Source organism: Eutrigla gurnardus (assembly GCF_963514095.1).
Source record: "Eutrigla gurnardus genome assembly, chromosome: 4".
Taxonomy (NCBI): Eukaryota; Metazoa; Chordata; class Actinopteri; order Perciformes; family Triglidae; genus Eutrigla; species Eutrigla gurnardus.
Window position 1 is genome coordinate 29,461,237 of NC_139918.1, and position 27,739 is coordinate 29,488,975.

General features: G+C 43.6%; 1 protein-coding gene across 5 annotated transcripts; it reads left to right on the top strand.

Moving 5' to 3' along the window:
* Window positions 1-3,845: 3,845 nt before the first annotated feature.
* LOC311012173 (solute carrier family 12 member 7-like) lies at window positions 3,846-27,107 on the top strand. 5 transcript variants are annotated; one of them, XR_014597000.1, is made up of 28 exons: window positions 3,846-4,581; window positions 8,084-8,166; window positions 8,594-8,725; window positions 13,882-14,028; window positions 15,934-15,988; window positions 16,541-16,671; window positions 16,770-16,888; window positions 16,962-17,066; window positions 17,457-17,668; window positions 17,801-17,968; window positions 19,042-19,140; window positions 19,268-19,325; window positions 19,448-19,622; window positions 20,311-20,429; window positions 20,531-20,629; window positions 20,731-20,850; window positions 20,951-21,055; window positions 21,695-21,863; window positions 22,006-22,201; window positions 22,308-22,477; window positions 22,889-23,020; window positions 23,142-23,249; window positions 23,397-23,492; window positions 23,916-24,082; window positions 24,548-24,562; window positions 24,801-24,934; window positions 25,767-26,472; window positions 26,503-27,107. XR_014597000.1 is itself a non-coding variant. In XM_084007515.1 (27 exons), the coding sequence occupies exons 1-27, from the start codon at window positions 4,434-4,436 to the stop codon at window positions 25,856-25,858; spliced, it is 3,354 nt and encodes a 1,117-aa protein (XP_083863641.1). In that variant the 5' UTR covers window positions 3,846-4,433; the 3' UTR covers window positions 25,859-27,107. The 5 variants fall into 5 exon arrangements, 1 of the variants encoding a protein (XP_083863641.1); XR_014597001.1 differs by lacking the exon at window positions 24,548-24,562; XM_084007515.1 differs by having other exon boundaries at window positions 25,767-27,107.
* Window positions 27,108-27,739: the final 632 nt, after the last annotated feature.

Genomic DNA, 27,739 nt, shown 5'->3' on the forward strand with positions numbered 1-27,739 from the left:
GAAGGGTGAGGACAAGGTAGGCACTGTATGTGATCTTCAATGCTACTACACAGCCTACTACTTGGCCAAAATACCCAATTTATTATTAAATGAAAAGCTCAAATTTAAGAATAATATGGTTTGAGGACGCCACAGCGGTGGCACCTTTCACAAATACTACACTATAAAAAATGCTCTCATAAATGAAGTTGAGTAAGGAAAACGCCCCCTCGGGGTCTGATGCCCCCTTTAGCATCGCTGTAAACCCATCCGTGTCATTATTAGGCGCTAAAATACGTCGGGAGTGTGATGACGTACGAGGTGGTTGTTCAAAAACACAGGACTTTCAACCAGGAGGCGTTCAAGACCACTAGCGTCCCGAAATTATTATTACGTGACATTAGTGAAGCTTGTGACGTGCTTTCTGTACTCATTTTCTACTTTCTACTCATCGATTCACTTAGTTCACGTAGTTATTTTAACCAATAACTTAAATGAACCAACCACTAACTGGTTTTATTGCCTAAACGTCAGCAAGTGAATTTTTTTTGTTTAAATTCACAACACTAACCATGTGGATTACTGCGACCGTGCGCTTAGCTAACGTTTAAAAGTGACGGTTTGAAAAGTACGTGACCAGTTGAATCGAGAATGTGCCGGAAACCTCTGGGTTCTGGAGGCCCTAATTCGTGTTGCCACAAGTATGTTTAATATTAGATTTGCAGAGAAAACGGACCACACGTGTGCTTTCGTAAGCTAGCACCGACCAATTTCAACCATTATTTTATGGTGCGATATGGCTGGATGCTGTGTACTACATGTGCAACATTAAAGAGGCAACAGGCCTTCTTACAATTTGCATTGACATTAGTGTGCACATAAGAAAGTACTGCTGAGTGCAGTAGCTTGTCGAGCCACAGGAGGGCATCGTAACTCGGAAAGATCGTGAGCGTGAAGCGTTACTTTGGAGAAAAAATATGATCACACAAGTCGCAATCGCTGCAGCTTCGTCGTCTGTGGTCCAGTTCAGAACGTCAAATACCTCGATATGGACTCTGAGTTTTGAGTTGAATCGGTTTGTAAACAAACGCGTGTTAGTCGTTGCTAGGTGACGAGAAAAACTCATTATTTGCAACAATATTGCCAATAATACGACAAATGTTCACTTTATGAAATTAAGGTCTAAAAACAAAGAACTCGCTGCAGTTACCAGTCGGACGTTGACAAAACTCAACCTTTTTTTAAATATTTAACCATTTCATATGGACAATCTATCATCCATCCATCCATCCATCCATCCATTCATCATCCATCCATCCACCCACTTAAGAACCCTGACAACACTTGTTTTAAAAGCTTGTATATTGTGCATTGCTCCACAAAACACTGCGATGTTGCGTTTTTTGAGAAGGAAACTGCAATTAATTTGCTGTCAGTATTAATAATTCCAGGTGAGATTCTCGTGTCCGATCATTGCGGACATTCGGACCCTGAAGCCGACGCTCACAGGGAGTGAAAGTGATAAACACGAGTCCTTTCACCCTGATATTGCGGGTTTGACAGCACAGTGCAGGCAGTTGCAATTTATTCCCCGTGTGATGACACAAGAGCTCGTCCAAACCCTCCACTGTGTTTGCTGAGCTACCTGGTTCTGGACTGGGGGGCTCGGTAAACAGGTAAGAACGCCACAAATAGAACGAAGCCACTTAAGAATATCGTGTTGAGGGAGGGCAGCCTGTTCCTGGGTCTGCGTCAGCACTGACCTTTTTGCTGTTTGCTAAAGGGATTTGATTTCACCTCTAACTCCCTCCCCCCCCCCCCCCCCCTTTTTTTCTACATTCACACTTGAGCCATCTGAGAAGTATAAAATGGCAGTTTTGTCCACGACGGAGAAGCTGAGGCGGTTCAGCCGCGGGGTTGAGTGATATCACACCAACCGGCAAAGAAATGTTTTTTTACCCCTCGTGTTATCATCGGGGGCAATCTCACCCCAAACAATGTTTAAGAGGGTTAACAGGTTTTCAGTAACTTTTCCTTATTTAATGGAGGCAATAAAATGTACATGATGTTTTCAACGTCCTGTACAAACTTTACATAATCTACAAAAAAATGGGTTAACTTCCAAAATGTTGCTATTTTTCGATATAATACGTAGTCTGTATGTATAAAGGGGTGGAAGCGGGGTTATGTTTTATTTAATGGGTTGTTTAGGTTGTAAACAAAGAAACATGAAGTAAAGCATAAACATGGGTAACAATTTTGATTATAATCATTTTCTGAAGGTTTAAATTGAGCCGAAGGATAAAAGAGGTGGTTTGAAGCTTCGCATCTTGCTAAATACATGTGTAGCATGTGTACTTGTAAGCATGCATGCATTTCAGGGAGAGGTCAGAGGTCAGCACAACAACATTGGGTGCTTTCTACAGTGCTGATACTTGTTGTCCTCAAGCCACTGAAATACGTTTTTCTGCTCTTTACCACCTCCTGCTGTGAAACGTTACTCAAACATGTTTGCAGTCAAACTATAAACATCCGTCCAGTGAGTCGACCTGACATCTCTGTCTCAGTCGTCAACCTAACGTTTGGCCTCCGTGAACCTACAGCGCCCTCTGCTGGCGCCACACAGGCAGACGTCGTCACAATGCTGTCGGTCTGTGATAAAGATTTATAATTTCTTTTAAAAATCTAGTCAGGTCACTTGAAGGTCAAAAGGTCACCAAGAGTGAAAAGTGAATGCCAGAGGCGAGCAGTAACGTAGTACAAATACTTCCTTACTGTACTTTAGTAGAATGTTCAGGTATCTGTACTTTATGTGTATTTATTATAACAAATATCTGTACTTTCTACTTCTTAAATTTTCAAAACTTTGAAATTCTCATTACTTTAGTTTTAATGCATTTGAGGGGAATTAATATAACTATTATTAATAATTATTATTACTATGTTTTTTCCTTATTAATATGATGTGAGATTCAGTTTACCTAGGGAAAAAAATAAATGTCTTTCATAGGATACTTTATACTTGAGTACATTTTGTGATACTTTTTACTTTCTATGTTGAGTACATTTCAGAGTCATTTTTCACTTTTACTTGAGTCAGGAAGTTGAATCAGTACTTTTACTTTTACCAGAGTCTCTTTAAACACAAGTATCTACAGTACTTGTACTTCTGCTCAGCTCTTTGCCAACAACCTCAAGGCCGAGGAAGAAAAACAAAACGTGCAGCACTTTCAATACAAAGCTGAGCAAAGAACAATTTCCCTTTGTGGTTTCCAGTGTAGAAGGCGTGTCTGCAGGTGAAACACAAGCCAAGTTTGCAAGCCAACTATCACACGACTGAGCGGTTTCAAATTGGCTCGAGGACAAAATCTTTAAAGATTGACATCTGGCCAAACATCTGGGCAGCGAATGCAGGAGAAACAAATCCAGTTGTGTGTATTTACCACAGGATTTGAATGCTGCAGACAAATAATTACTGATGTAAAAATGCTCTGATGAAGAAACACACATTCACGTTCTCCTACTCCCTCTAAAGGAGGTTTTCCTAAAAAAGCTCACACGGTGTCAAGATAAATCTCCCGAGTCCTTAAAGAAAACGTTGCGTTACAGTTTCATTCCCACAAGCTGACGACAATTCATGTTTACTTGAGTCCATTGTTGTTAAAAGCTCAATCCCATTCCCACCCGCGACCGCTCATTGTGATCTTTGCCGGAGGAAAGTCAGTGTCCAAGGTTTTCAAGCTGTTTCCTTCACTGGCACGTGTGTGTGTGTGTGTGTGTGTATGTGGTGTCAGCACCGCTACCCATAATGCACTGTGGGGAAAGGGAACACCCATTTTAGAGTTTACCTGTCGGAAGCCAGAGACAGAAAGTAGCTGAGGAGAAGGAACAAAAAGGGAAAAGCAGAAGAGAAGCAGAGTTTTTCCTCTTTAACTGCGAGCCGGCTGTTTTTGTTTTCAGCCAGAGTGGATTTTATAGATACTTTGGATACTTTTGAAGCCACTCCACAGTTTGTTTCCCTGCCTCTTGGCGTTACAAAGGTGTGAGTCAGAGCAGGGGGAGGAGCTGCAGGGTTCTCCATGTATGGACTCTGTTCATATGGTAAATAGAGGGTCACATGGGGCAATGGTCTTGGAGCAGTGGGGGTGAAAAGGGAGGGAAAGGAAGAAGGACAGAGTGAGTGTGAAGAGATCCATACTGCCGGACTTTGGCCTCACGAGCAGGAGGCGACACTTTGACGCTGACTCTAGAGGACACCGGATCCACACAACAGAGGAATGAAACCAGAGATTCCGAGGCATGTTGAGGTCAAACTGAAGCTCTGACTTCCTCACCTGGTTTGACTTTGGATGTTTTTCTTTCTCTTCCCTGCTGGGGGTGGGGGGGCTTGAAACTTACAGCTGGTTCTGTCCTTGATTGACGTCACTGGACTTCCAGACGGTTGAAGAGCCAAGATGCCCACAAACTTCACCGTGGTGCCGGTGGAGGACGCAGAAGGCGGCGGCGGCGGCGGCAACATCGCGGCTGCTGCTGCTGGAGGCAGCAAACCCGTCAGCTTGAGCAAAATCTTCGGGGGGGAAGATGACGAAGGAACTCACTCAGGTAAGACTTCTGTGCAGACATGCTCATACACTTACTGCTTCAGGGTCACGAGGGCGCTTGAACCCTATCCCAGCATGCACTTGGTGAAAATATAGGTGTATGTTTTATAGACTGTGTAATTGTCTAACTGAACACACACAAACAAAGCGCACTGACACACGCAGTCAAATGCAACTTTTGGCAGGCACACACACAGCTTTTAAGCGTGACCTCATTCAACTAGCTAGAACTTGCAGGGCAGCTCGGCGTCTTAGGAGGGGGAGGGGCTGGTGTGTGTGTTCCTCGTCTGTGCACTCCTGATGTTTTCATGAAGTTATATGAGCGTAATTATTAAATAACATAAAGGTAGAGCTGTAACTAGGGAGGGAGTAGAAACACATTTTATAGTCTGACAAGTGTTGTAGCTTCATTTTATACCTTTTTAAAGCTGATCTGAAACAATCTGCTGCAGAATCTACAGCATGTGATCCCCAAACATTGGATTGTCTTCACAGCAGAAAATGTAGCACCTGTCCTTAAACAGAGTTGTAGCTTTCCAAAGAAAATAAACTCACGGGTACAATATAACTTTCAGTGCTTTAATTCAGCAGCAAACAATATAGTTAGAGATATGGTGGATGTGTTCTTGAGCAGAGAAGGAAATGAATGTCCCTCTGTTTGCTTTGTTGACATGGCCGGACAGGCTGCACGTGCTTTCAGTGCACATTCATGCATGTGGGCGGGCATTACTGGCTAGCAACCCCCCCCCCCCCCCCCCCTTTAACACGCTGTTGTGTTACACGTCACGGCCTTCATGCTTCTGTAAAAGGAGAGTTGCAGCGTTACACCGCAAACCAGTTATTTATAAGCACGAGAAGAAGGCAATTCATTGATTTACAATTACTATGTTATTCAGCCTAACCTCACCAAAAAGCATCAATTATGATTACTGTCGTATTGCTGCTGCTATAATAATTGTATTTTATTTTTTATGTAGTTGCAGTCAGGGGTGGGTTTGGAAATGAAGGGGGCATATTCAAATAATAATCTGTTACTAATAAACTCCTTGCGTTTCTCCGTTGGTCTTTGGCGCCTCTTCGTTTGGCATCTCCTGATTTTGCTGTGGTTGCGATTCTGCGTCGTTGGGCTGATCCCCAATGCATTTGGAGGGATTCCCTTCGACCGCCACTCGGACAGCGTATGAATGAAGAATGGTGCGTTCAGGTGCCACGTGGCTGCTCCTGGTGAATTCCAGGCTACAATGAACGCATAGTTTTGTTTAAAGGCCGAGCATTTCTTCCAGAAACATGCACAAACAAGGGAATTCCTGTTAAGCAGGAAGATCCACCCCAACAGATAACTATAAAGTTGTTTGTTTACTTAGTAAATGCGTTATTCGAAGAGTCTTTACTTCCTGCAGAGTTGTGATCTTATTATTTGGGATTGATCAACTAAGTGATAATGTATGTGGTAACACCTTGAAATGAAAGTAGAAACCAGGCAGCAACTCTGGTTATGAAGAGTGAAGCCAATGCTGAAGTGCCTTAAAATTGCTTTCTCACTGCTGGCCATCAGGGGGCGACTCCTCTGGTTGCAAAAAGAAGTCTGATTGCATGATAAACGACTCAGTTGATTAATTATCTCATTGTAAACATGAGTTCATGGTCCAGTACAGCATGATGTTCCTTAAAGCAGGGTGTGCTTTAGGGCGGGTCTACCCTGTGATTGACAGGTCGCTGACGTCACTTACAATGCTAGTTAGCTACAAAGATGACTTCAACACTTAGCTGTAAAGTTGACCTTGAATTATGAAGCTAACTTAACAGCTTCACACCAGAATCCAGATGGGTCCAGATCCAGTCAGGTTGCTGCTCTGGGTGCCGCTCTGCCGCTTGTGTTCATCAGATCCACCCGTCGCTCCTCTACTGTCCAAATATGGTCACTTCCTTCCACTGGTTGCAAAAAATCCAATCATGATGAGTGAACAGAACTTGATGTCAACAAATCTGTGGATTTCACCTTTAAGAAAATAAACCAAAAAATAAGAAATGCCTCAAAAACAAACCATCCCTTTAATGGGACACAGTGGTTCCTTTACTCTTTATGGCTTCCATGTTAAAGGTAGAGGTCACAGAACGTGCAGAGCTCAAAAGGTCACAAAGCCACCTTCACACACACACACACACTGCTGATAAGACAAGATGACATCAATATAAACAATAACTTATCAGCACCGTCATTTTCCAAAGCAGTGTCCGATGACCAGCGTCCCGTCAGGTCGTTCCACCTTCTGGTTGCAGTATTACTCCTTAGGCTGCACCAGTTTTACATTACCGGATCTTTAAGAAATCTTTTATTCATGTGTATTTCAATAAGCCAAAAGATTTAAAGTTGCACAATCCAACGTTTCCTACTTTAAGATTGCAGTCTAGCTGGTTTCTGGATGCGTGGGCCAACTTCATCATCAGCTTTTAATCAAACCAGTCGTTAGTCTTGAACGTCACTGTTAGTATCAGGGAGTGAATGATGAAGGGAAAAGGTCCAAGTGGGGACGTATTTGTTTGTAAGTCTTGACTCCAGAGTCCAACAGACAGCTCAGCAATACTGTGACTTTGCTAAGGCAACATGTTACATGTGCAATATCAACATGTCTTATATGTGCAGTAATGTGAACGCACTCTCTCCGTCTGTCTACAGTTATATATTTTACATTTATATGAGAAAACGACTCACTTGATTAATCATCACAGTAAACACTGTAAACGTGAGTTTCAATCTCTAGTTTCAGTCTTCTTCAATCCAGCATGATGTTCATTTACTGTATGACCCATTTAGAGTCCTCCATTTACATCCGAGGGACTTCCCAGCTCATCACTAGATGCTGGGTGTTGCCTCAGTGCTCACCATGTCATGTGCGCCCACAATACGCTTTTCTTGTTAAATGCGCTTCACTGATCTCTGAACCACTGTTAGGCCTTTTGATTCTTCAAGGCAGCCAAGCTGGGCTGCCAACAGAGTGGTCTAGTGTGGTAACATACCAAACCTAATGAACTGAGACCGCTGCATGACAACCAGGGGCAACAAAAAAATGAAATAAAGAAAGCATATTTGAAAGGGACATCGTGTTACTCTACGCTGCTTTGTCTTTACAAAAAGGAGTTGTAGCAGAAGGCCAAACAGTGGGATCCTGGATTCTCTATGAAGAGCAGCAGAAACAGCCCGTTAAAAAGTGGTTTGGAGCTTGTTGTTTATCAGGCTGATACAGATGTAGCCAGATGTCCAACATCCAGATGACTGTAATGTGTTTCAGTTGGCCTGCATGTTTTCAACAGGAAGTAGGAGATCAGTGAAGGAGTTTTCAGCCAAGCAATTTGGCACCTAATATTATTATTATTAAAGAAGACACAAATGCAACGTGACTGAAGATCCACACGTCCTTTCCTATTACTTTCCCCAAGAACTGCTGCCTCTGTTCACTAATGTGCATCACAGTTATGGGTGTCTTTCCTGCTTCTCCCACTAGGAGACAGTCAGAGAGAGTCCAGTCCGTTCCTCAACGATGACAGCGGACCCTATTATGAAGGCAAGAACATGGCCCTCTTTGAGGTAAGACCAAGACAATCATCTTGAATGAATATTTAAACATTTACATTTTCCACCAAGCTGATGATTTTAAAGCAACTAATAAAGTAACTAATAAATATAGTTTATTAAAATGTGTGAGTTAGCAACATTAGAGATGCAAATTTTAAGCAATTTCTTTTATCAGTAGTGGGCCAACTTAATAATAAGCGTCAAGCAGGACCGTGGTGCCGGTCAGGATCAGGTTCCACCAGGATCCTGGGAAACCTGCTGATGAGAACGCATAAAATCAGAAACAAAAAAACAATTCCAGTAAAGAACGATAGAAGCAAAAAGATGCATTATTGAGAAAATAATATTAAAACTCAAATAAAATCAGGATAAGTGGTCTTATAGAGAAAAGTTCAAGACTGAACACGGCATGCTTTCTTGTTTTAATGTCTCCCTGCAGGAGGAAATGGACAGTCACCCTATGGTGTCCTCTCTCCTCAACAAGCTGGCCACCTACACCAACCTGACCCAGGGTGTTCGTGAGCACGAGGAGGCCGAGAATGAGGACGGAGTCAGGACGGTCACCGTCACGGTACGGACCAGATGTTTATCAGCCAACACACTTACTGTAGCAACCATATCGGACACTTTAGTGGTCCGGCAGCTCAGCAAGCTCACCGATGCAGGGTCATCCAATTAAAAGCATCCTGTTCTGAAACCCCCCTCCCCCAAAGTAGCACACTGTTCTTATAATGCATGACCCCCCCCTTGGCCATCAGGGGGCGACTCTTCCAAAAAAAAGTCAGACTGCATGGAAGTCTATTGTTCATCTAATTTATTTTCCAGGAATTGTTACGAAAAGAAGGCATGATGATAGATACGCCTGATTTTAGATATAAGCGGTCGACTTTTCAGCATTGTAGTCCATGCTTTAAAGCCAGTTCATCCTGGGCTGTCATCACGAGGAGCTGAAGCAGCTGCTGAATGTCTCTCAAGAAGGGAGTGTATTGTGAGAAAGACACGCCGCCTTCGTCAAGTCTTTCATCTTGTGAGATTCATATGTAGGCTTTCCATTTTTTCTGTAGTACAAAAGACGCACTGTAAACTGCAGCCAGCTGAGAAATCTTTGTGTTCATGTTTTTATTGTATAATATAAACAACTGCAGATGAATTAAGCACTTTAAACTTGCATTTTCTCCACTGGCCATATAAGTATAATAGTCAGATTGCATTGAAGTCGATGAGAAAATCCATGTAAGCAGAAAACATCATTATGATACACAAAGACTGCGTCGTGCACATATGTATAAAAATGATGGAAACGTTTGATTGGTTTCAACTACTAACTATTTCAAATAGCTTCTTTTGTCCGACCGGCAGTAAACACAGTCACCAAAGATATTAATACAATCGCAGGCAAATACAACCAATAAATATTCACATTTGAGAATCTGGAACCACTGATTCTTTTTTTCCGTTTTCAGTCAACGCTGTCTCCTACAACCCAGCTTTCCAGGGGAACTTTATTTTCTCTAAAGATGTAGTTAAAGGGACTTAGGGCAGGATCAAGAAATACGACTCAACAGTGACACGACGGCCGTTAGGGTAACTGCAGCCATCTGCCAAGCCGGCGCGGTAGCGCGCACGAACTCTTCAGTGCAGCTGATGCTGTGACACGGTTATTTATTTACTCGCTGTTCACGTGACTGTTTACTACAAGCCCTCCGCACATGCCTCCGCGGAACTACGTTGGTAGCATACATCTGCGAACAACATCATGTCAAGCGACGAAGTAAGTAAACAAGTGTTTATTTTAGTGTAACTTTAGGATGACGAATTGCCGCTGATAAAACCTTCGTTTTCTTCTTGGTATTACTTTGTAGTGGACTTTGTGTGGTGGTGGGTCGTTTTCCGGCCGAAGCAGAGTCCATTACTACACATACAGTACTTGAGTCCACCGCGCTTGTCTTCTTCTGGTCTCCAAGCCGTCGAGTACGCGCATTCAGCGTCATTTGACGTCACGTCCGCCGGACTGCGCGGGAAATTCGGACCACGAATTGCAGTACATCATGCAGCACACAGCCTGTTCAAGGCAATGGGGAGATATGTGTGTGGTCTCATTCTTTTTGGTTTTGAACGCTTCATCACCCATTAGCATTAAAAGACTTAAAGTGAATGTTTATTTTTTCACAAATCCTGCCCTAAGTCCCTTTAATGAATACAAACGGCTAAGTTTAGGCAACAACACTTCTTGGTTACGTTTAGTTAAAAATAAACAGAACTATAAAAAATGAAGCAAACACCTTCTTGGTTTACACGGGACACGGACTGCCGTCTCCTGGGTGAAAGCCCTGTGTTTTGTTTGACCCCCTCCGCTACCCCGACCTCCGTCCCACGTGGACTCCTTTGAAACTCATTTGTGACATAATTCAAAAAAACTTAATTCACATTGCAGATTCGTTGCGTTGGAATGTCATTTTTCGGAGACCAGACCGGAACCTTTTCTAGAGTGGAATGTTGAATTAATGACAAAAAGAAACAAAATCTCTCTCAAAATGTCACTAGAAATCGACCTAAAACGGCTTTTCAAGAGTTTCCGACTTCCGTACGGCGACGTATTTTCAAGTCCAAGTTGCAGATTGATGGATGTCATGATATTAATTGTTGAAAATGATTGCTACTAGCTGATGTGAATGTGCATCATATTTTGTTCCTCAGGAAGATAAAATGTTGGATTTTGATTTAAAAAACTAGGAAAAAATGTAAACATTTTTGGGGGTATTTCTTCAGCATACGTTGTAATGATGTTCAATAGTATTTAACAGTTAAAAAGGCAATTTTTTGCTTCAACTCAACTTTAAAAAAAGCAACATTTCGAGCGTCTGAAATCTGCTTTTAACACTGGACACATCTCATGTGCCCTGTAAGTCCACTAGCTCACCATAACGGCTGTAATGTTGCTCCGCCCCCGACCTTGACTGACTCACTGACCTGTGAAGTCCTGTGATAGTTTTGCTAAACAGAAAGGAAACGGAGCTCAAAAGAAGTGGGATTGGGTCGTACACAGAGATACGGCTGAGAACAGAGGTATTTGAGGACGCTAGTGAAAGGAAAAATATTCTGATGTTTCAAATAGAAAAGAAGAAAAACCCTTTACTGGCTTTTAAACAACCTAATATTGTTTCTTTGATAACTGTAGTTGTTATCAGCCTTTGAGCAAAGTCACAAGATCAATAACACTTCCTTTGTTCTCGGCCTGCAAAACACCTGAGATCACCAGCTGGTCGTTCGGGTCGCGACCAGGAAGGACACTTTTCTTTTTTTGCTGTGTGTGTGTGTGTGTGTGTGTGTGTGTGTGTGTGTGTGTGTGTGTGTGTGTGTGTGTGTGTGTGTGTGTGTGTGTGTGTGTGTGTGTGTGTGTGTGTGTGTGCGTGCGTGCGTGCGTGCGTGCGTGCGTGCGTGCGTGCGTGCGTGCGTGCGTGCGTGCGTGCGTGCGTGCGTGTGTATGTGTGTGTGTGTGTGTGTGTGTGTGTGTGTGTGTGTTTGCGTGGAGCAGATCCGACTGCATCCTCCACCCGTCGCCTCCTCGCTGCCGGTTGGCTTAGATGGAAAAACATCTGTCCAGTATAAGCCTCCTCGCAGAGAGGAGAACTACGTCTGTGGTGTGGGAGGTTGTGTTTGAGCGCCAGCTGGAGGTGGAAGGTGGAGCTGTTTGGCTTTCACACACAAGGCCACTCGTCGTGTCACACCGTGTCCCCTGCAGCCGTGCAAAGGGTTTCTGCATGTGAGGGTGTCATGTCAGTATCATCTGGTCTGTTAAAATCCGTTGTGTGGGATTAAGTGGAGCGTGTCCAAGTGAGAGGGTTCTGTTAAAGGCCAGTGTCTCGAGTTGTCATGAAGAATGAAAAACCATTTGAGTCGGAGTCCGCCTACCCGCGTCTCTAAAGCTCATTATCCATCATCTCATTTGGTCAATCCGTACAAAAACCAGGGATGGAAATGGCCAAGCTGTGGTTTTCTCAGGGCTGTGCGTTGTAAAGATGCTGGTTGGTGGGTTTTGTTACAGACAGTCATGTCAGCTGTTATGCTACGCTCAGCTAACCGGCTCCATAGCGTCAGGAAAAATACAACTTGTGACAGCACTGCTACAGAATTGTAGCAGTTCGGCTCCGCCCACAAAATCTCAAAGTCATTGCTGTTTGCACAAAATAAGTGTTATATCGCCTCGTGAAAAAACAACAAACAGCATTTTATAACAGCACGGCACACATGACTCGACTGGAAATCTATATTTCATATCGTATATAAAGTGCCTTTTATTTGCAAATTTAGCCAGCAGCAATTTTCTAATTATGTTTTATCTAGAAAACTCAAATGCACTTTATAAAAGTTTCCGTGGCAACACTGGAAGGAATAAGATTCTGGCCGGCGTTAGATGCATCCGTTATTTAAAGTAGTTGCATCTAAATATATTGAGTGTTTAGCCAAATGAGAAATATGAGAAACTGTTGCTCCAGTTAACGCGATACTCGCCTCCTTGGTCGCCTCGCTGTCTTCGGGTGAACCAGACCTCGGACTGCAGCTCTGTGTAGAAGCTTTGATGGTGTTTTTTGTGAAACCCGCCCCCTCCTCGGATGCAAGCTGTGGGTTTGTGTCCTTTTCTCTGAGAGAGCACTGAAGGAGAGCTGAGACTCAAACACGCTAAAGACAGCGAGGGGGAGAGACAGCGACCAGACAGGAAGGCAGAGTAACCAAAACAACCAGAGAGAAGATGTGGGAACTCTGGAAACCAACATCAGGAACCTCACAGTTTTTAGGGGCTCAGCTGAGCGCGGCGGGCAAAGGGCAGGACAAAGTGTTTCAAACTCGCAAAAGGGTACGTACACTGGCTTTTTGGGGAGGCAAGTGGATATCGTAGCACACCTGCATACTGACTGTGAATGTAGGAGCTTTAAGTGCTGTATGGACCACAGACAGAATTTAATTTTTTATTGTAATATTTTGCTGTTATTTAAATAAAATATTATGTGTATATGCGATTTTTTTCTCCTCACACTGTCAAATATGTTTAATGTTCTACTAATAGCATTTTTATTATGATTATTATTGTAGTCAAATCATTTTTTTCATGCTCTAATGCAACTAGAATACCTGTAATTTGCAGTTTTCCCCAAATGTTCTTCTAATTTTGATGCCCTTCTATGTTGTCAGCGATAAACACCCACTTTCTAAATGACCAATTTCTTTTTCTTTTTCGTGGAGGGGGATCAAACACATTATTATTATATTCAAAACAGAGTTTTAAAGTCTTAAAATATATCCAAATGGAATCGTCAACATTTTGAAAGAAGTTCTCACAGAGCAGTTTATAAATGTTCCATAATAATAATGTTTCATTGTCTTATTTAAGTCATTGTGCAATATCATCCGACTCTTCCACTACGCAAAGGAAATTCTGAATCACATGAGGTTCCTCTGTGAATATTAGTCCCACGTGAAAAGGTTGCAATATTTAGAATCGTTTACCGCTTTGAAAGTATTTAAAATGATGAACACACGTAAGGAAAATGTTCTTTTACACTTAATTTGTTTTAATACCTCATGTCATGTCGAAAGCACATGTAATGTATTTAACCCTGTTCTTACGTGTGTGTGTGTGTGTGCGTGTGTGTGTGTGTGTGTGTGTGTGTGTGTGTGTGTGTGTGTGTGTGTGTGTGTGTGTGTGTGTGTGTGTGTGTCCGTCCTCAGGTCCCCCAGATGGGAACCTTCATCGGGGTTTACCTGCCCTGCATGCAGAACATCCTGGGCGTGATTCTCTTCCTGCGTCTCACCTGGATCGTCGGCACAGCAGGAATCCTGGGATCCTTCGCCATCGTCTCCATGTGCTGCATCTGTGTGAGTCATCCACCAATCCAAGGTTGCACTTTAAAATCAGTCATTTGTCTTTCGACGAGAAAGTGACGTCGATGACGCTGTGAATGAGGGAAAACAAACAGCTCTCTTCCATCGTTGTAGAAAGGCGTGAAGCGAACAGTGTCTTGGGTTTGGTCTGAGATTTCCAGGCATGGCAGACAGATTGCAGGCCGGTCCTCTTCGGTTCGTTTCACGCACGAGCTCGGAGGTGCGGCCGCAGAATCGAGCGGAACGTTTGTGTCTTATTCACAACCGCGGCTCATACGTCAGTAGATCCGAGGCCAAACAGAGAGCTGCCTGTTTGAAGAGTCTGAACTCAGAATGCTCGGCGCTCATGTGATGGGAAACAGCCGCCGCTGAACACCCCCATACGATCCATGCAGACCCTGTCGGGGCTCTGATGCTTTCCCACCAGAGAGATGACAGCAGGGAGCCGGAGATGCTAGTGATGCTGCGGCTGTTTAGGAAACTCTAGTAGGGCTGCTTATTAAAACCGCAGCACTTAGATGAACGGATGTGCTTATTTTTGTGCACAGTGTTTCATTAAGAAACTTTCATTTCAGTTTCTTTCAATTCTCATCTAAACTGAAGTTTTACGTGGATTATTCAGATATTTTTTAGTTCTCCTGCAGCAGCGTTTAACATTTGCAAAGTCTATAAGGTCAGAGGTCATTCTGGGTTGCAGAATACTCTCAGCGTTTGCAGACTAATGAGGGAATCCACACAAGTAAAAACCCCGTTGCCTACGGGGCAAACAGGGAGATTATGTAGTTTGGGGATCTAATGAATAACAACCTTTAATATTCTAAGAGTTTTTTTTAATATCTCCAAATAAAAAGTTTTCTCATCTATGCTTAATGTGATCCCATAACTTCTCTTTAGAGGGAAAGAACCAAACCAAAACCCTCCGAACTACAGATTCTTTGAGGGGACTCGTATAAATCTTTATCTCATCACTAATAAAGATGTTTAGGCCTCGAGCTGTATCGTAAAGGACATTTCAGTTCTACAGTTCTCCCCGTTTCCTTTCAAAGGAAAAACAAGATCTGAGCTCTGTGGGCTTGCATGGAAATAATTAGGGGTGGGGGGGGAATCGATTCTTAGATTAATCGCGATGCGGACGATTCTGAATCGATTCACAAATGTCAAAAATCGATTATTTTTATTCCGTATTGTTTACGGAACTCGGAAATCCAGCGCCCGGACAGTCTGTGGCGTTACACATAACAGAGACAGCTGAGAGATAAATCCGACCGGCACCCGCTTCATTTACACGGATAATGTTTCATCATTTACTGCCGAAATAAACACTTTCACTGCTTTGTACTTGTTGTGAAGTCCCAGACAAACCGGGGAACTGAGCGGCGTCCTGTCCGACTTTATAGCTTCACCCCGAGGGGGATCGGTGGATCTCAGAGAGCTGCATTCACAGCAGCGTCGCTATCAAACACCATGTGATTTAATTACACTTTACGGATAAAGAGAATGCTTTACTCCTATTACTGATACTATATACTGATTATTGCACTGTTCATAGAAAGTCATAACTGTGGCAAGGAAAAGCTTTTTCTCGAATAAAAAGTTAGAGAAGGAAATTCATCCGTCACAAACTAGTAGCAAACTCAGATTATATATTCTAAATCACGCATGGAAATGTACATCAAAAATCGAGATGAATCAGGTTTAGAATCGAATCGTGAGGTTCCAAGAGATTCCCACCCCTAGAAATAATGAGTGATCATAATAGACTTTAAACAGTAGACTTGTTGAACAAGCTTGAATAAATAAACATTCCACAGAAGCATATTCTGTCAAACTTCTTTTTTTTTTATAACACAATCCTTCACTTTTCTTCCATTCATAACTGTCCTCCTTCTCTCCACGCAGACCTTGCTCACAGCCATATCCATGAGCGCCATAGCAACCAATGGAGTCGTCCCAGGTACATTATGAAATGTTGCATTTATTTTGTTAAATATTTAAATGCAGTGGGTTAGACACAGTGTTCCATTTATCACCGATTAAGTCATTCAGACTGATTAACGGCCTTTCTTTGACATCGTGTTACATATTAAAGTTATTGCATCACGCACACGACAGAGACACTGCAAAAATAAATAAATACATTTCACCCTATTTAACATTATTAAAATGTTGTAATTTCTTTAAAGAATATCTCACGGTGTTTCTGAAAATAAATCAATAATTTTGTCCCAAATACCCCCCAAATATATACCCTAAATTGCATATTATGTCTAAAATCACCTTGTACTTGCTTGAATAATCCTGCTGATGTTACATGGTACTTAAGTAGATTAACCTTTATATTTAAAAGAAGGCTTTGTCAGCCCTAAGTAGCGTCTGCAACAAGATGAAAGACGAGACTAACAAACTCCCTACTGAAGGAATGAGATCACATCTTCATCAGTGGAATTTAAAATAATTTACTTTCATAGAATACAGTCTAACAAAGTGGGATTTATTTCCTCCAAAGCCGGCGGCTCGTACTACATGATCTCCAGGTCACTGGGGCCCGAGTTCGGAGGAGCGGTGGGTCTTTGTTTCTACCTCGGGACCACCTTCGCCGGATCCATGTACATACTGGGAACCATCGAGATTCTGCTGGTACGTTACCACTCTTGACACATGAGATGCCCGCCACGTCAGCGGTCAACCCCCGCCGTGCATTAACCACACAATCCCCCCCCTCTGCTGTCTGCCAGACGTACATCGTCCCGACGGCGACCGTGTTCAAGGAAGACACGGCGATGCTCAACAACATGCGCGTCTACGGCACCTGCTGCCTGCTCCTGATGGCTCTGGTTGTGTTCGTAGGGGTGAAGTAAGTATCCACACACACACACACACACACAGTCACACACACACACTCACATGCATTCCCCTACTCTCTGCAGGTATGTGAACAAACTGGCTCTGGTGTTCCTGGCCTGTGTTGTTCTCTCCATCATGGCCACTTATGCGGGGGTCATCAAGAGCATCATCGAACCGCCAGAGTTCAAGTGAGTGACTGACGGCTGCATAATAATCTCTCTTTAAAACACTCCGACTCCTCCGGTGGCCCGGATGTTCGTGCATTAGGCCACGTGGGCTTTCACTTGGTTGCAGCAGCTGCGATGATGACCATGGCCGTGGGGTAGCTTTGGTTGCTATGGTTATGGATGTGATTCAGTAGTTTATAGCAGGTGGATATAATTATTTTTCATCACCACTTTACGATCAGAGCATACTGGGCTTTTTGGGAGGGAGGGGCAGGAGGTCAGACAGTAGACGTCTCCCTTTTCACATCTTATTTATCACATTTTGAATCCCGTTATTCAGCGTTTGTTGCTAAAAATATGAAAAAACAGCAGATACCGTCCAACCTCGCTCCACTTTCTTCCCCTCTGCAGCGTCTGTCTGCTGGGAAACCGATCTCTGAGCAATGACTTGTTTGAAACGTGCGCAAAGGAGCTGGTTGTGAAAAACATGACTGTGATCACACAGCTGTCGGGCCTCTTCTGCAACAGTCAATTACCCAACGCAACCTGCGATGAATACTTCTCCTTGAACAGCCTGACAGAGATACAGGCCATACCTGGGCTCCTGAGCGGCGTCATCAAAGGTGAGGAGGAGGAGGAGGAGGAGGAGAGGGACGGCTCTGCGTTTTCATCTTCTGCCATCTTTATTTCCCAAGAGAATGAATCCGAATGTTCGTCTGACTGACGATGCTTTTCTCTGTTTGTCTTCACGTCAGACAACCTGTGGGGTGACTACGGTCCAGCTGGTATGTACATAGAGAAGAAAAACCAGACTTCGATTCAAGCCCAGGAAACGTCCGATGACAGGAAGAGGCCCTACGTCTTCAACGACATCACCACCTACTTCACCCTGCTGGTGGGAATATACTTCCCCTCCGTCACAGGTAGATCAAATAGCAAACAGATATTAATATGTAGGATCTCTGCTGGCCACCAGGGGGCGACTCCTCTCTCATTGTATAGAAGTCTATGAGGAAAATCTACTTCTCTCTTGATGTATTATCTCAGTAAACATTGTAAACATGAGTTTATGGTCTCAATCTTTAGTTTCAAGTCTTCTTCAATCCAGCATGATGTTCATTTAGTACATTATGGTCCATTTAGAGTCCACCAGACCAGAAAGCAGGGGATGCTTTAGGGGTCGGGGCTGCCTTGTGATTGGCAGGTCTCTACAATTCCTAGCACGCTGTCGCTAGCACGCCGTGGCTAGCACGGTGTCACTAGCACGGCGTCGCTAGCACGGTGTCACTAGCACGGCGTCGCTAGCACGGTGTCACTAGTACGGCGTCGCTAGCACGGTGTCACTAGTACGGCGTCGCTAGCACGGTGTCACTAGTACGGCGTCGCTAGCACGGCGTCGCTAGCACGGTGTCACTAGCACGGTGTCACTAGCACGGCGTCGCTAGCATGCTACCCAAGCAGTTAGCTACTAAGATGACTTTAACACTTAGCTGTAAAGTTGACCTTGAATTATGAAGCTAACTGTGCTAGCAGCTTCACTCCAGAATCCACATGGATCCAGATCCAGTAAGGTTGCTGCTCAGGGCGTTCTTCAGATCCACCCGTCGCTCCACTGCAGCCCAAATATGGTCACTTCCTTCACTGGTTGCAAAAATTCCGAGATGACAACAGCCAAAATGCAGAACTCGAGGCTTCGAAACCGAAGTCCACAAACAAACGGGTGATGTCATGATGATGACATCCACTCCTTATATGGAGTATATGGTTAAATTATACAGACAAGACATTATGTTGATAAGAAATTCAATATTATTTTATGTATTAACACTAAAGAGATGTTCTACATAACTATACTTGGACTTTAGAGACATTCTTTCAAAACTTCAGTACTTTTACCTACATTTTCACACTGCCGGTACTAATACTTTTACATAAGTAAAGGATCACACTACTGCCTCTAAAAAACAACGTTTGTGTTGTGTGTGTTTAATTCCAGGTATAATGGCGGGTTCTAATAGATCCGGTGATCTCAGAGATGCTCAGAGGTCCATCCCAATAGGAACCATCATGGCGATTCTCACCACCTCTTTCATCTGTATCCTGTAGACTATGATGCAGTGGCATACGCCGTGTAGTACCAACCGTGTGTTGGAGGTCTATCAGTAGATGATTCTGCCAGTTAGATTCGGTAGCAGGTATTTCCATCTTAACCTCATGCTCAGACATCTCCTGCGTGGTCTTGTTCGGAGCCTGTATTGAAGGAGTGGTGCTGAGAGACAAGTACGTGTGTTTTAACATTCATGCAAGTTTAAAAAAAACATTGTTTCTAAAGACGGAATGGGAATTTGTGTTTGACTTACAGTACTTTTAGTTTAATGTATGAACCCGTGTGGTTGTTTCAGGTTTGGCCACTCCGTAAAGAAGAACCCGGTGATTGGTATTCTGGCCTGGCCGTCTCCCTGGGTGATTGTGATTGGCTCGTTTTTCTCCTGCTGTGGGGCGGGGCTTCAGAGCCTCACCGGAGCCCCCCGACTGTTGCAGGCCATCGCTCGGGATGGCATTATCCCGTTCTTACAGGTCGGTGGCCCAAACACAGAATCACTGCTGGTTTGTCTTCTTTTTTTGTTTTTATCTGCTCTTGAATGAGTCTGTTCATCTTCTTCAAACGCCCCGTGATGCTGTTGTGTGTTTTTTTTTGCATTATGACAAGTTCAAAGGCTTTGCTTACCTTTTATCGTGTTTGGCCGCGGGTTGATTCGGCCACAGTAAAGTTTCTAACTCACAAATTCAGAGCGGCTTCTAACAAGCTGATTGATTCAAGACTCAAGAGAAAGGCCCCCATTCACCAAATCATTCATTTTTTTTTTCTTACATATATTTATTATATTTCTACGATTTGTCCACAGTAATTCAAAAAGGAACATTTTAAAGAATTAGGTCAGAAAGTAAAGAAATAAAACGTCTTTTCTACAGGAAGTGAACACCAAGCAAGTTATTATATTTAGGTCAACAGGCCTATGAAAAACATGATCCAGTCATTCCACTGGATGCGAATTGATCAAAGGGAATTTGTGGCATTCTTTACTTTTCTCTAATAAGAATGTGTTAGATTTTTTTGGTTTGAATTTGACAGCATATTTAGAATAAACTCATTTTAAATCCATCTCATCCGTTTTTCCTCCACGTCTGCAGGGCCGGGTTGCAGAGGCAGCAGACGTTTGATGATGAGAGGTTTTTATGGATTCCTGTGTTTCTGTCTTACCAGGTCTTTGGTCACGGGAAGGCTAACGGTGAGCCCACCTGGGCTCTGCTGCTGACAGTTGGGATCTGCGAGATAGGAATCCTCATCGCGTCTCTGGATGCTGTGGCCCCCATCCTCTCCATGTACGCCGTTTACAAACAACCAGTCTCCTGGCGGTCTTTTACATTTCTCTCCAGTCTAATTACAGTCCTTCCTCTCTCTGACGGTTGGTGTGTCTCCTCAGGTTTTTCCTCATGTGCTATCTGTTTGTCAACCTGGCCTGTGCAGTTCAGACTTTGCTCCGTACCCCCAACTGGAGACCTCGCTTCAAGTTCTACCACTGGTAAGAAGCTTCCGACTAAAAATAAATCATCACATTTCATAAGATGGAAGCTTTCCCAAGCTTACACATCTATTTATATGTACTGTGTGTGTGTCCTGTAGGACTTTGTCCTTCTTAGGGATGAGTCTGTGTCTCTCTCTCATGTTCATCTCCTCCTGGTACTACGCCCTGGTTGCCGTGGTGATCGCCGGCTGTCTCTACAAGTATATTGAATACAGAGGGTGAGTCCGGAGGGGATTCGGATCAGGAGACGGGAGAAGACCATTAGTTCCACATTTGGAAAGGAGGTGAAACTTTCCTCTCTGGTCTTTGTGGTTGCAGGGCCGTGAAGGAATGGGGAGATGGAATTAGAGGTCTGTCCTTGAATGCAGCACGCTATGCTCTAATCCGGCTGGAGGAAGTCCCACTACACACCAAGAACTGGAGGTGAGATCATTTGCTTAAATCACCGTGAAGACAGAGGAAGGGGAGCGCAAAACTTTTCTTTTCTTTTCTTTTCTTGAAATGCTGGATTGTTGGATTGTTTATATTCCCAGCCTTTTCTGTTGAAAATGAAATGAAAAATGAATTTCCAGGAATCTTTTGTAAAATGTAGTCCGAACTCATGTTTATTTAGGGGCAAAAATGCAAAAATAGATATAAAAAAAAAACAGTCAAAACAATATTAAAATAAAAAGGATAAAAACTGATGCAGCAGAAGAAGTGATATCATCTTTTTATTTGTTGTATTCTTCTTCTTTGTCAAAACCTGCTGCCTGCATTACCCACAATGCAGCTCAACTGACCTCTGACCTCTGACCGGGCAGTGAGTTACAGAGGTCCACGTCTAACACCACACACCTGGGGGTGTTAGAACTTAGTCTTCTGTCCCAACCAACGCCGACTCAAGTGACATCACTTGAGGACATATATCAAACTTCACACAGGCAGCGTTTTCACACATGCAGTAGTATTCTACTACACTTTGATATGTACAACTAGTGGACTTTCCCTTTAAATATTATCATAGATTTGTAATATTTAACTCTTAATTCTACCACTGAGGTGTGTCCTGTCTCTCTCCAGGCCTCAGCTGTTGGTTTTGTGTAAGCTGGACTCTGACCTGGCGGTGAAACACCCTCGTCTCCTGTCCTTCACCACGCAGCTCAAAGCAGGAAAGGGACTGACCATCGTCTGCTCGGTCCTACAGGGAACCTTCATGACAAAAGGGAACGATGCCAAGACTGGAGAACAGGTACATGAATAGTTTCGGTCATCAGATCGGCCTGTTCCAGGTCTCAAGTCTACTGTGTAATCCATTAAGAGCTACCATAAACACTGCGTGCTTATTTACGTACTGAAACCTTTTTTGTTTTATCTATTTATGTCCCCTGTAGAACTTGAAAGCAGCAATGGCCGCCGAGAAGATGAAGGGCTTCTCCCACGTGGTGGTGTCTTCCAACCTGCGAGACGGCTTCTCCCTGCTCATCCAGTCTGCAGGACTGGGAGGAATGAAACACAATGCAGTCCTGATGGCCTGGCCGGCAGGCTGGACTCAGGCCCGGGACCCGTCCGCGAGGAGGAACTTCATAGGTGAACCACACCGGAGCCTTTTGAAGGAAGCGTGTGATGAAGCAATTCTACAGTTTTAAGAAAATGAGACTTGAGGGCCAATCGTATTTGTTATATCCCTCTGCAGAAACGGTGAGAGAGACGACGGCAGCTCATCAGGCTCTGCTGGTTGCTAAGAACATCGACCATTTCCCCGGCAACCAGGAGCGCCTGAAGGAGGGAACCATCGACGTGTGGTGGATCGTACATGACGGTGGACTCCTCATGCTGCTGCCGTTTTTACTGAGTCAACACAAGGTGTGTGTGTGTGTTTGTGTGTTGTCTAAATCATCTTTTTGCTTTTTCTTATAGATTATTTTAGTTTTGTTTATTACACATTGTGACTGACAATAAAACAGACTCTAAATAGTAGACAATAATCATGTAGAAATACAGTTTTTTACACGCATGATTAAAATAATTAAAAAATGAAAATAATACAGATCCAATTATTTTCTTATAATTGCCAATTCTTCTTTTTTTGACTGAACATTTTCTCTACAGAGGGTTTAACGTGGAAGTAATTATTTATTTTACCAGCTTTTCATTGTCATATTCTGAAAGAAAGATTAAAAATGTAAATGCTCAATGCTTGGAGATGATATTGCTGCTGAGCGTTTGGATCGACAGATTACCTGAGAAACCGATTGACCTCTCGTGTCTCTGCAGGTATGGAGGAAGTGTAAAATGCGTATCTTCACCGTGGCCCAAATGGACGACAACTCCATCCAGATGAAGAAAGACCTCCAGATGTTCCTCTACCACCTCCGCCTGGATGCCGAGGTGGAGGTTGTGGAGATGGTGAGTCGGCTTGCTTTCTAATGGCGATAGATCGGGATGCTGAAATGCTATCTGTTGACTACAAACTGCTCTAAGTGAGAACATTAGCTACAACAATGAAATATTCTTTGTGTCACCGTAGCATGAAAGTGACATCTCGGCCTTCACCTACGAGAAGACGCTGGTGATGGAGCAACGATCTCAAATGCTTAAACAGATGCAGCTCTCCCGCACTGAGAGGGAGAGAGAGGTACGTGACCGTGACACTGTAAAAACGATATTACAGCTGTACGATACCGACGCAGCCGTCAAAGGCTTAGCTATACTCCACTTTGACCTTTGACCTTTGAACCTCTCCCTCCCGAAACCCGGCTTTGTGATTGGACGACGGGCTCAGATTCAGAGCGTCACGGACGTATCGCGCGGCTCCATAAAGAGGAAGAACTCGTCGGGTGGCCGTTCCTTCAACACCCCGTGCATCCCAGAAGACGAGGTAGCCACGGTGACCAAAGGGCCCCTAGTTACCATGACGCCCGCGGTCCCTTCATTCATCATGCCGTCCTTTCTCGCATCATAATCCATTCATAACGACTGCAATGCTATCGACGGTGTTGGCATCAGAAGGAGCGGTCGTTGTCTTCCCCTCCGTTCACTCTTCCTGACTCTGCAGAGACGCACCGACCGAAAGCTGCCACTAGAGGGAGACAACTTCCTCACCGGACTGTGCACCAGACTCCCAGTAGTGGAGACTCCAGTCGTTACTAACCACTACATCCATTCTCTCCATTTCTAACACACGAAAAGGGGTCAAAATGTTTTGGATTTGAATATTTAACCTCTAATCTATTAACAGAAACACGTAACATGGCTTGGACTGACTTATTTTCATAAATCACGTGACCTCTCCTGTGTTCAGGCCCAGTTGATCCACGACCGGAACACGGCGTCTCATTCTCTGAACGACAAAGACGCCGGGGCCACGCCAAACCGCGTCCACATGACGTGGACCAAAGACAAACTGCTCAACGAGAGGAACCGGCACAGAGAAGGCATGGGGGTCAAAGACATGTTCAACATGAAGCCGTAAGTAGAGCCAGCTTCGATGCTAGACCTGATTTTAGTTTGTGTTGTTGTATGCTGCTGTTACACTGCACTTGGCTACGAACTGTATTAGTGATGTATTTGGATTTGTAAATATGGTTTAAGCACTTTTTGATGATTATGTGGATACATGAAATGTTCATATCGTACGAGTCAGCTGTGATTTGAAAACCTGAGAGACTCATACAAACTTCTATTCGTCAGCAGTGAGAGGGCGGGGCTTAGCCAAGGGTCTGTTGCTCATATCCTGTTGTATTATTCAAAGGTTATCCTCTTCAGTGCATTCAATCATTTTGCCCTTGTTTCTTATATAATGTGTTGTTACTGTCGGCTGAGGAGCGATGATTATCCAAGACCTTCTCCGTCTAGATAATGAAAAGAAATGGAGGATCAGCCCTTATTGTTTAATGTTAATGATGGATATGTTTTTTTCCTCCCTTCCTCCAGTGAGTGGGAGAATCTGTAAGTGACTTCACCTTTTGCTTTTTTGTTTGCACGTGCATCCACCGTGTGAGAATAATGTCAGGCATTGCTTGTGTGAAAGTGGATCACCAGTTCCGTTTGCATGAGGTTTGCATGATGACGAGCGCTGGAAGCTGCATGCGTCTTTGCCTGCTGTCACTCCCACTGCGCTTCCTGTAGATCGTTGATGAGCGTGTCATAACCGACGCCCTGATTAATGTCTGTGGTTTTAACGCAGGAGCCAGTCCAACGTGCGGAGGATGCACACCGCGGTGAAGATGAACGAAGTGGTTCTCAGGAAGTCCCGGGATTCCCAGATGGTCTTGCTCAACATGCCGGGTCCACCGAAGAACAAGAAAGGGGACGAGAACTGTATCCTTTTTCATCATTCGTCATCCCAGAAATGTTGACATGTTAAAAGAAGGAAAGGAAAGATTTTATAAGACTGCAGCAGAGAGTTTTCTCGAAAAAAGGAAATGAAAGTTTCTCTCTCGCCTTTGTAGTAACAGTTATACTATTCTTGAACGTCTGCATCTGCATTCTTCACAATCCACATATCTTCTAGACATTCTGACACTAGATTTCATTTTTTTTTTTTTTTTTGCAGAGAAAATGTACTTAAAGCTTAGCTTAGCACAAAGACTTGACCAGCTACTCTGGTCTGTTCAAAGTTAACAAATTAGCCTAGTGACGTTAACATGAAACATCCTGTTCGTTTATTATGTACAAAGAAGACTCATAAACCAAAATGTGTTGTTTGTATATAAATTACACAGACAACAAAGCACAAATTGTCATTTACTAAGCTTGAGTGGTGACAGATATTGTTACCATTAGACGGAGCCAGGCTAACCTTTCCATGTCTTTATCGCTAAGCAACGCAAATCAAGTAGCAAGAGGTTATGAGGAAGACCTTAATGCTAAGCTAAGCTAACTGGCTGCTTGTGCTAACGATCTTCTCATCTAACTCTCAGCAAGCAAAGTGAACTTAATACTTAATGAGAATAATTTCATCTTAAATGGACACATAGTGGGTGTTGTGTGCTGCAGCGATTTAGAGCTCTGAGGCCGTTTGGTGAACTACAAGTTTAAAGTAACGAATGCAAATACAAGCTCATGAAATTTGCACCCAAGAGTCGATAAATCTGATAGCGTCAGTGTGTGCTGATGTAAGGAAACGGTACGTCTTTAACCATGATGACAGACATGGAGTTCCTGGAGGTCCTGATGGACGGCCTAGACCGCGTCCTGTTGGTCCGTGGAGGGGGTCGGGAGGTCATTACCATCTACTCCTAGCGCCAGGAGGTTCCTCTTTGTTTGGAAGGGCACCGTTGTTGGAGAGTAGGATCCCAGAGGGTGAGACGGGTAGAGGGGTCATGGACAAGGACTCTCCCTCAGGACCGCGGCCTCTGGGACGGACAGGGGAGTCTACCTGCAGTGCAGCCTGAGCCCGGTGCTTCGTCTGGGGTCACAGCGGGCTCTCTGCACCCCCTCCTCCTGGAGCTCCTCAACTCCACATCTACAGTTTTCATTTCAATTGAACACGTTCTGTTGCTTCGCCGGAGGGAAGAAGGCAAAGAAACAACAACTCTTGTTGTCATTTTCAGCCGATGACGGTTGCTAGGCAACTGATTTCAACGAAGGATGCTAACCGGGTGCCTTTATATATTCTGGTGCCGTTTGATGAGTCGTTTCATTGAAAACAAACACTGTTTTTGAAATCATGGAATGAGTTGAACGTGTTTTTAATCGGTTTTATTATACAGAATATGGTGGTTGCTTCATGTCACTGTATCAGGAGTTAAAGCCAAAGCCCTTTGATTACTATCGGGACAGTTTAAGGGCAAACGATTGTAATCTATAAATTGTCTTGAACGTTGCTTATCAACTGTTTGTCACAGAAAACGCTGGTGGGCAAAAACAAAAACAAAAAGGAAGAGATAGTGAAAATGAGGAAATGTAACTTTTGTGATTTTAGCATTTTAGTGCATTTTAGTTGAGTTAATGTATGATTGTGTGAGTTCATAACAAGCAAGTGTGCATTGATGAGGAAAGTTGAGCAATGTGGAGGTGGGAAGATGTGCGAGTCTTAATGTGAGTCGAGTAGTTTGTTTCTGTGTGAGGAGAAATGACTGTTTCTTAACTGGTTTAATGTGCTGGAATATAAACTGTAAACAAGCTGAATGTAGAGAGATTTTCCTCTCACTGTGATCTTGGAGATCTTGAAGGTGAAAGTGCCGTGTCACGCACAGACGGATGTTTCTGAGTTTTTTGGCCAAAATCCAGGGATGATTATACTCCGACGTTCACGTCTATCAACGCTTCAGCGACCGTTTAAATCTGTTCACTCACGGTGAAAGTGTTTGTTCCGACATGGATGGAAAACTCCCATAACATGACTTGAAACATGCAGACAAAAGGCAGGAAGTCCGTAGACAAAGGAAATGAAGCTGAACGACTCGTGAGATCACTGTGATTTCTCTGATTGCCCTCGTCTTGGCTTTTAAACATTCATCCTATTCAGTAAATGAAACATAATGCATTGCATTGTCGTCCTTTTGTGGATTTCCCTATTTGTAGCTTAAACCAGAAGGTGGTTCTGTCTGACCCAGATGAGAGCCGAGCTGGATCGTTCTCATCTCTTACATAACGCGGACCCAGGCTCAGTTTCCAAAAATCAATTTCATCCTCAAATCATCATTGTCTCTGGGCACACAAAAGAACAAAGGACAATCTTGGAGCTGCATTAAGAAGCTTTGGGGGAAACTTGGCGTTGGATAAATGGCTTCCTGTTAGAGCGGTTAGCTGGGTCAGCACGCACAGAACAACGGCGACGACCTCGGTCTGACGCTCAGATCGCTGTACGGTGGCCAGGATCCACATAACAAATAAAAAGGACAATTAACACAAGTATCACCACACAAAACAATTTACAGAGCTCGTGAAGAAACAAGAAAACATGACGGGTTCACATTTTACTAACATGGGAAGATTTGCATACATATACATTTGAGGTTATGACAGCACAGGCCTCAACATTTTAATTGCTTATTTATATAAAAATAAATAAAGATAACTATAAGACCTGCCATGTTCTGTCTTCATGCGTGAGTTGCTGTGGGATTGGAGGACAACAAGTACAAAATATTATAGCTGCACATTGATTTCATATCACGA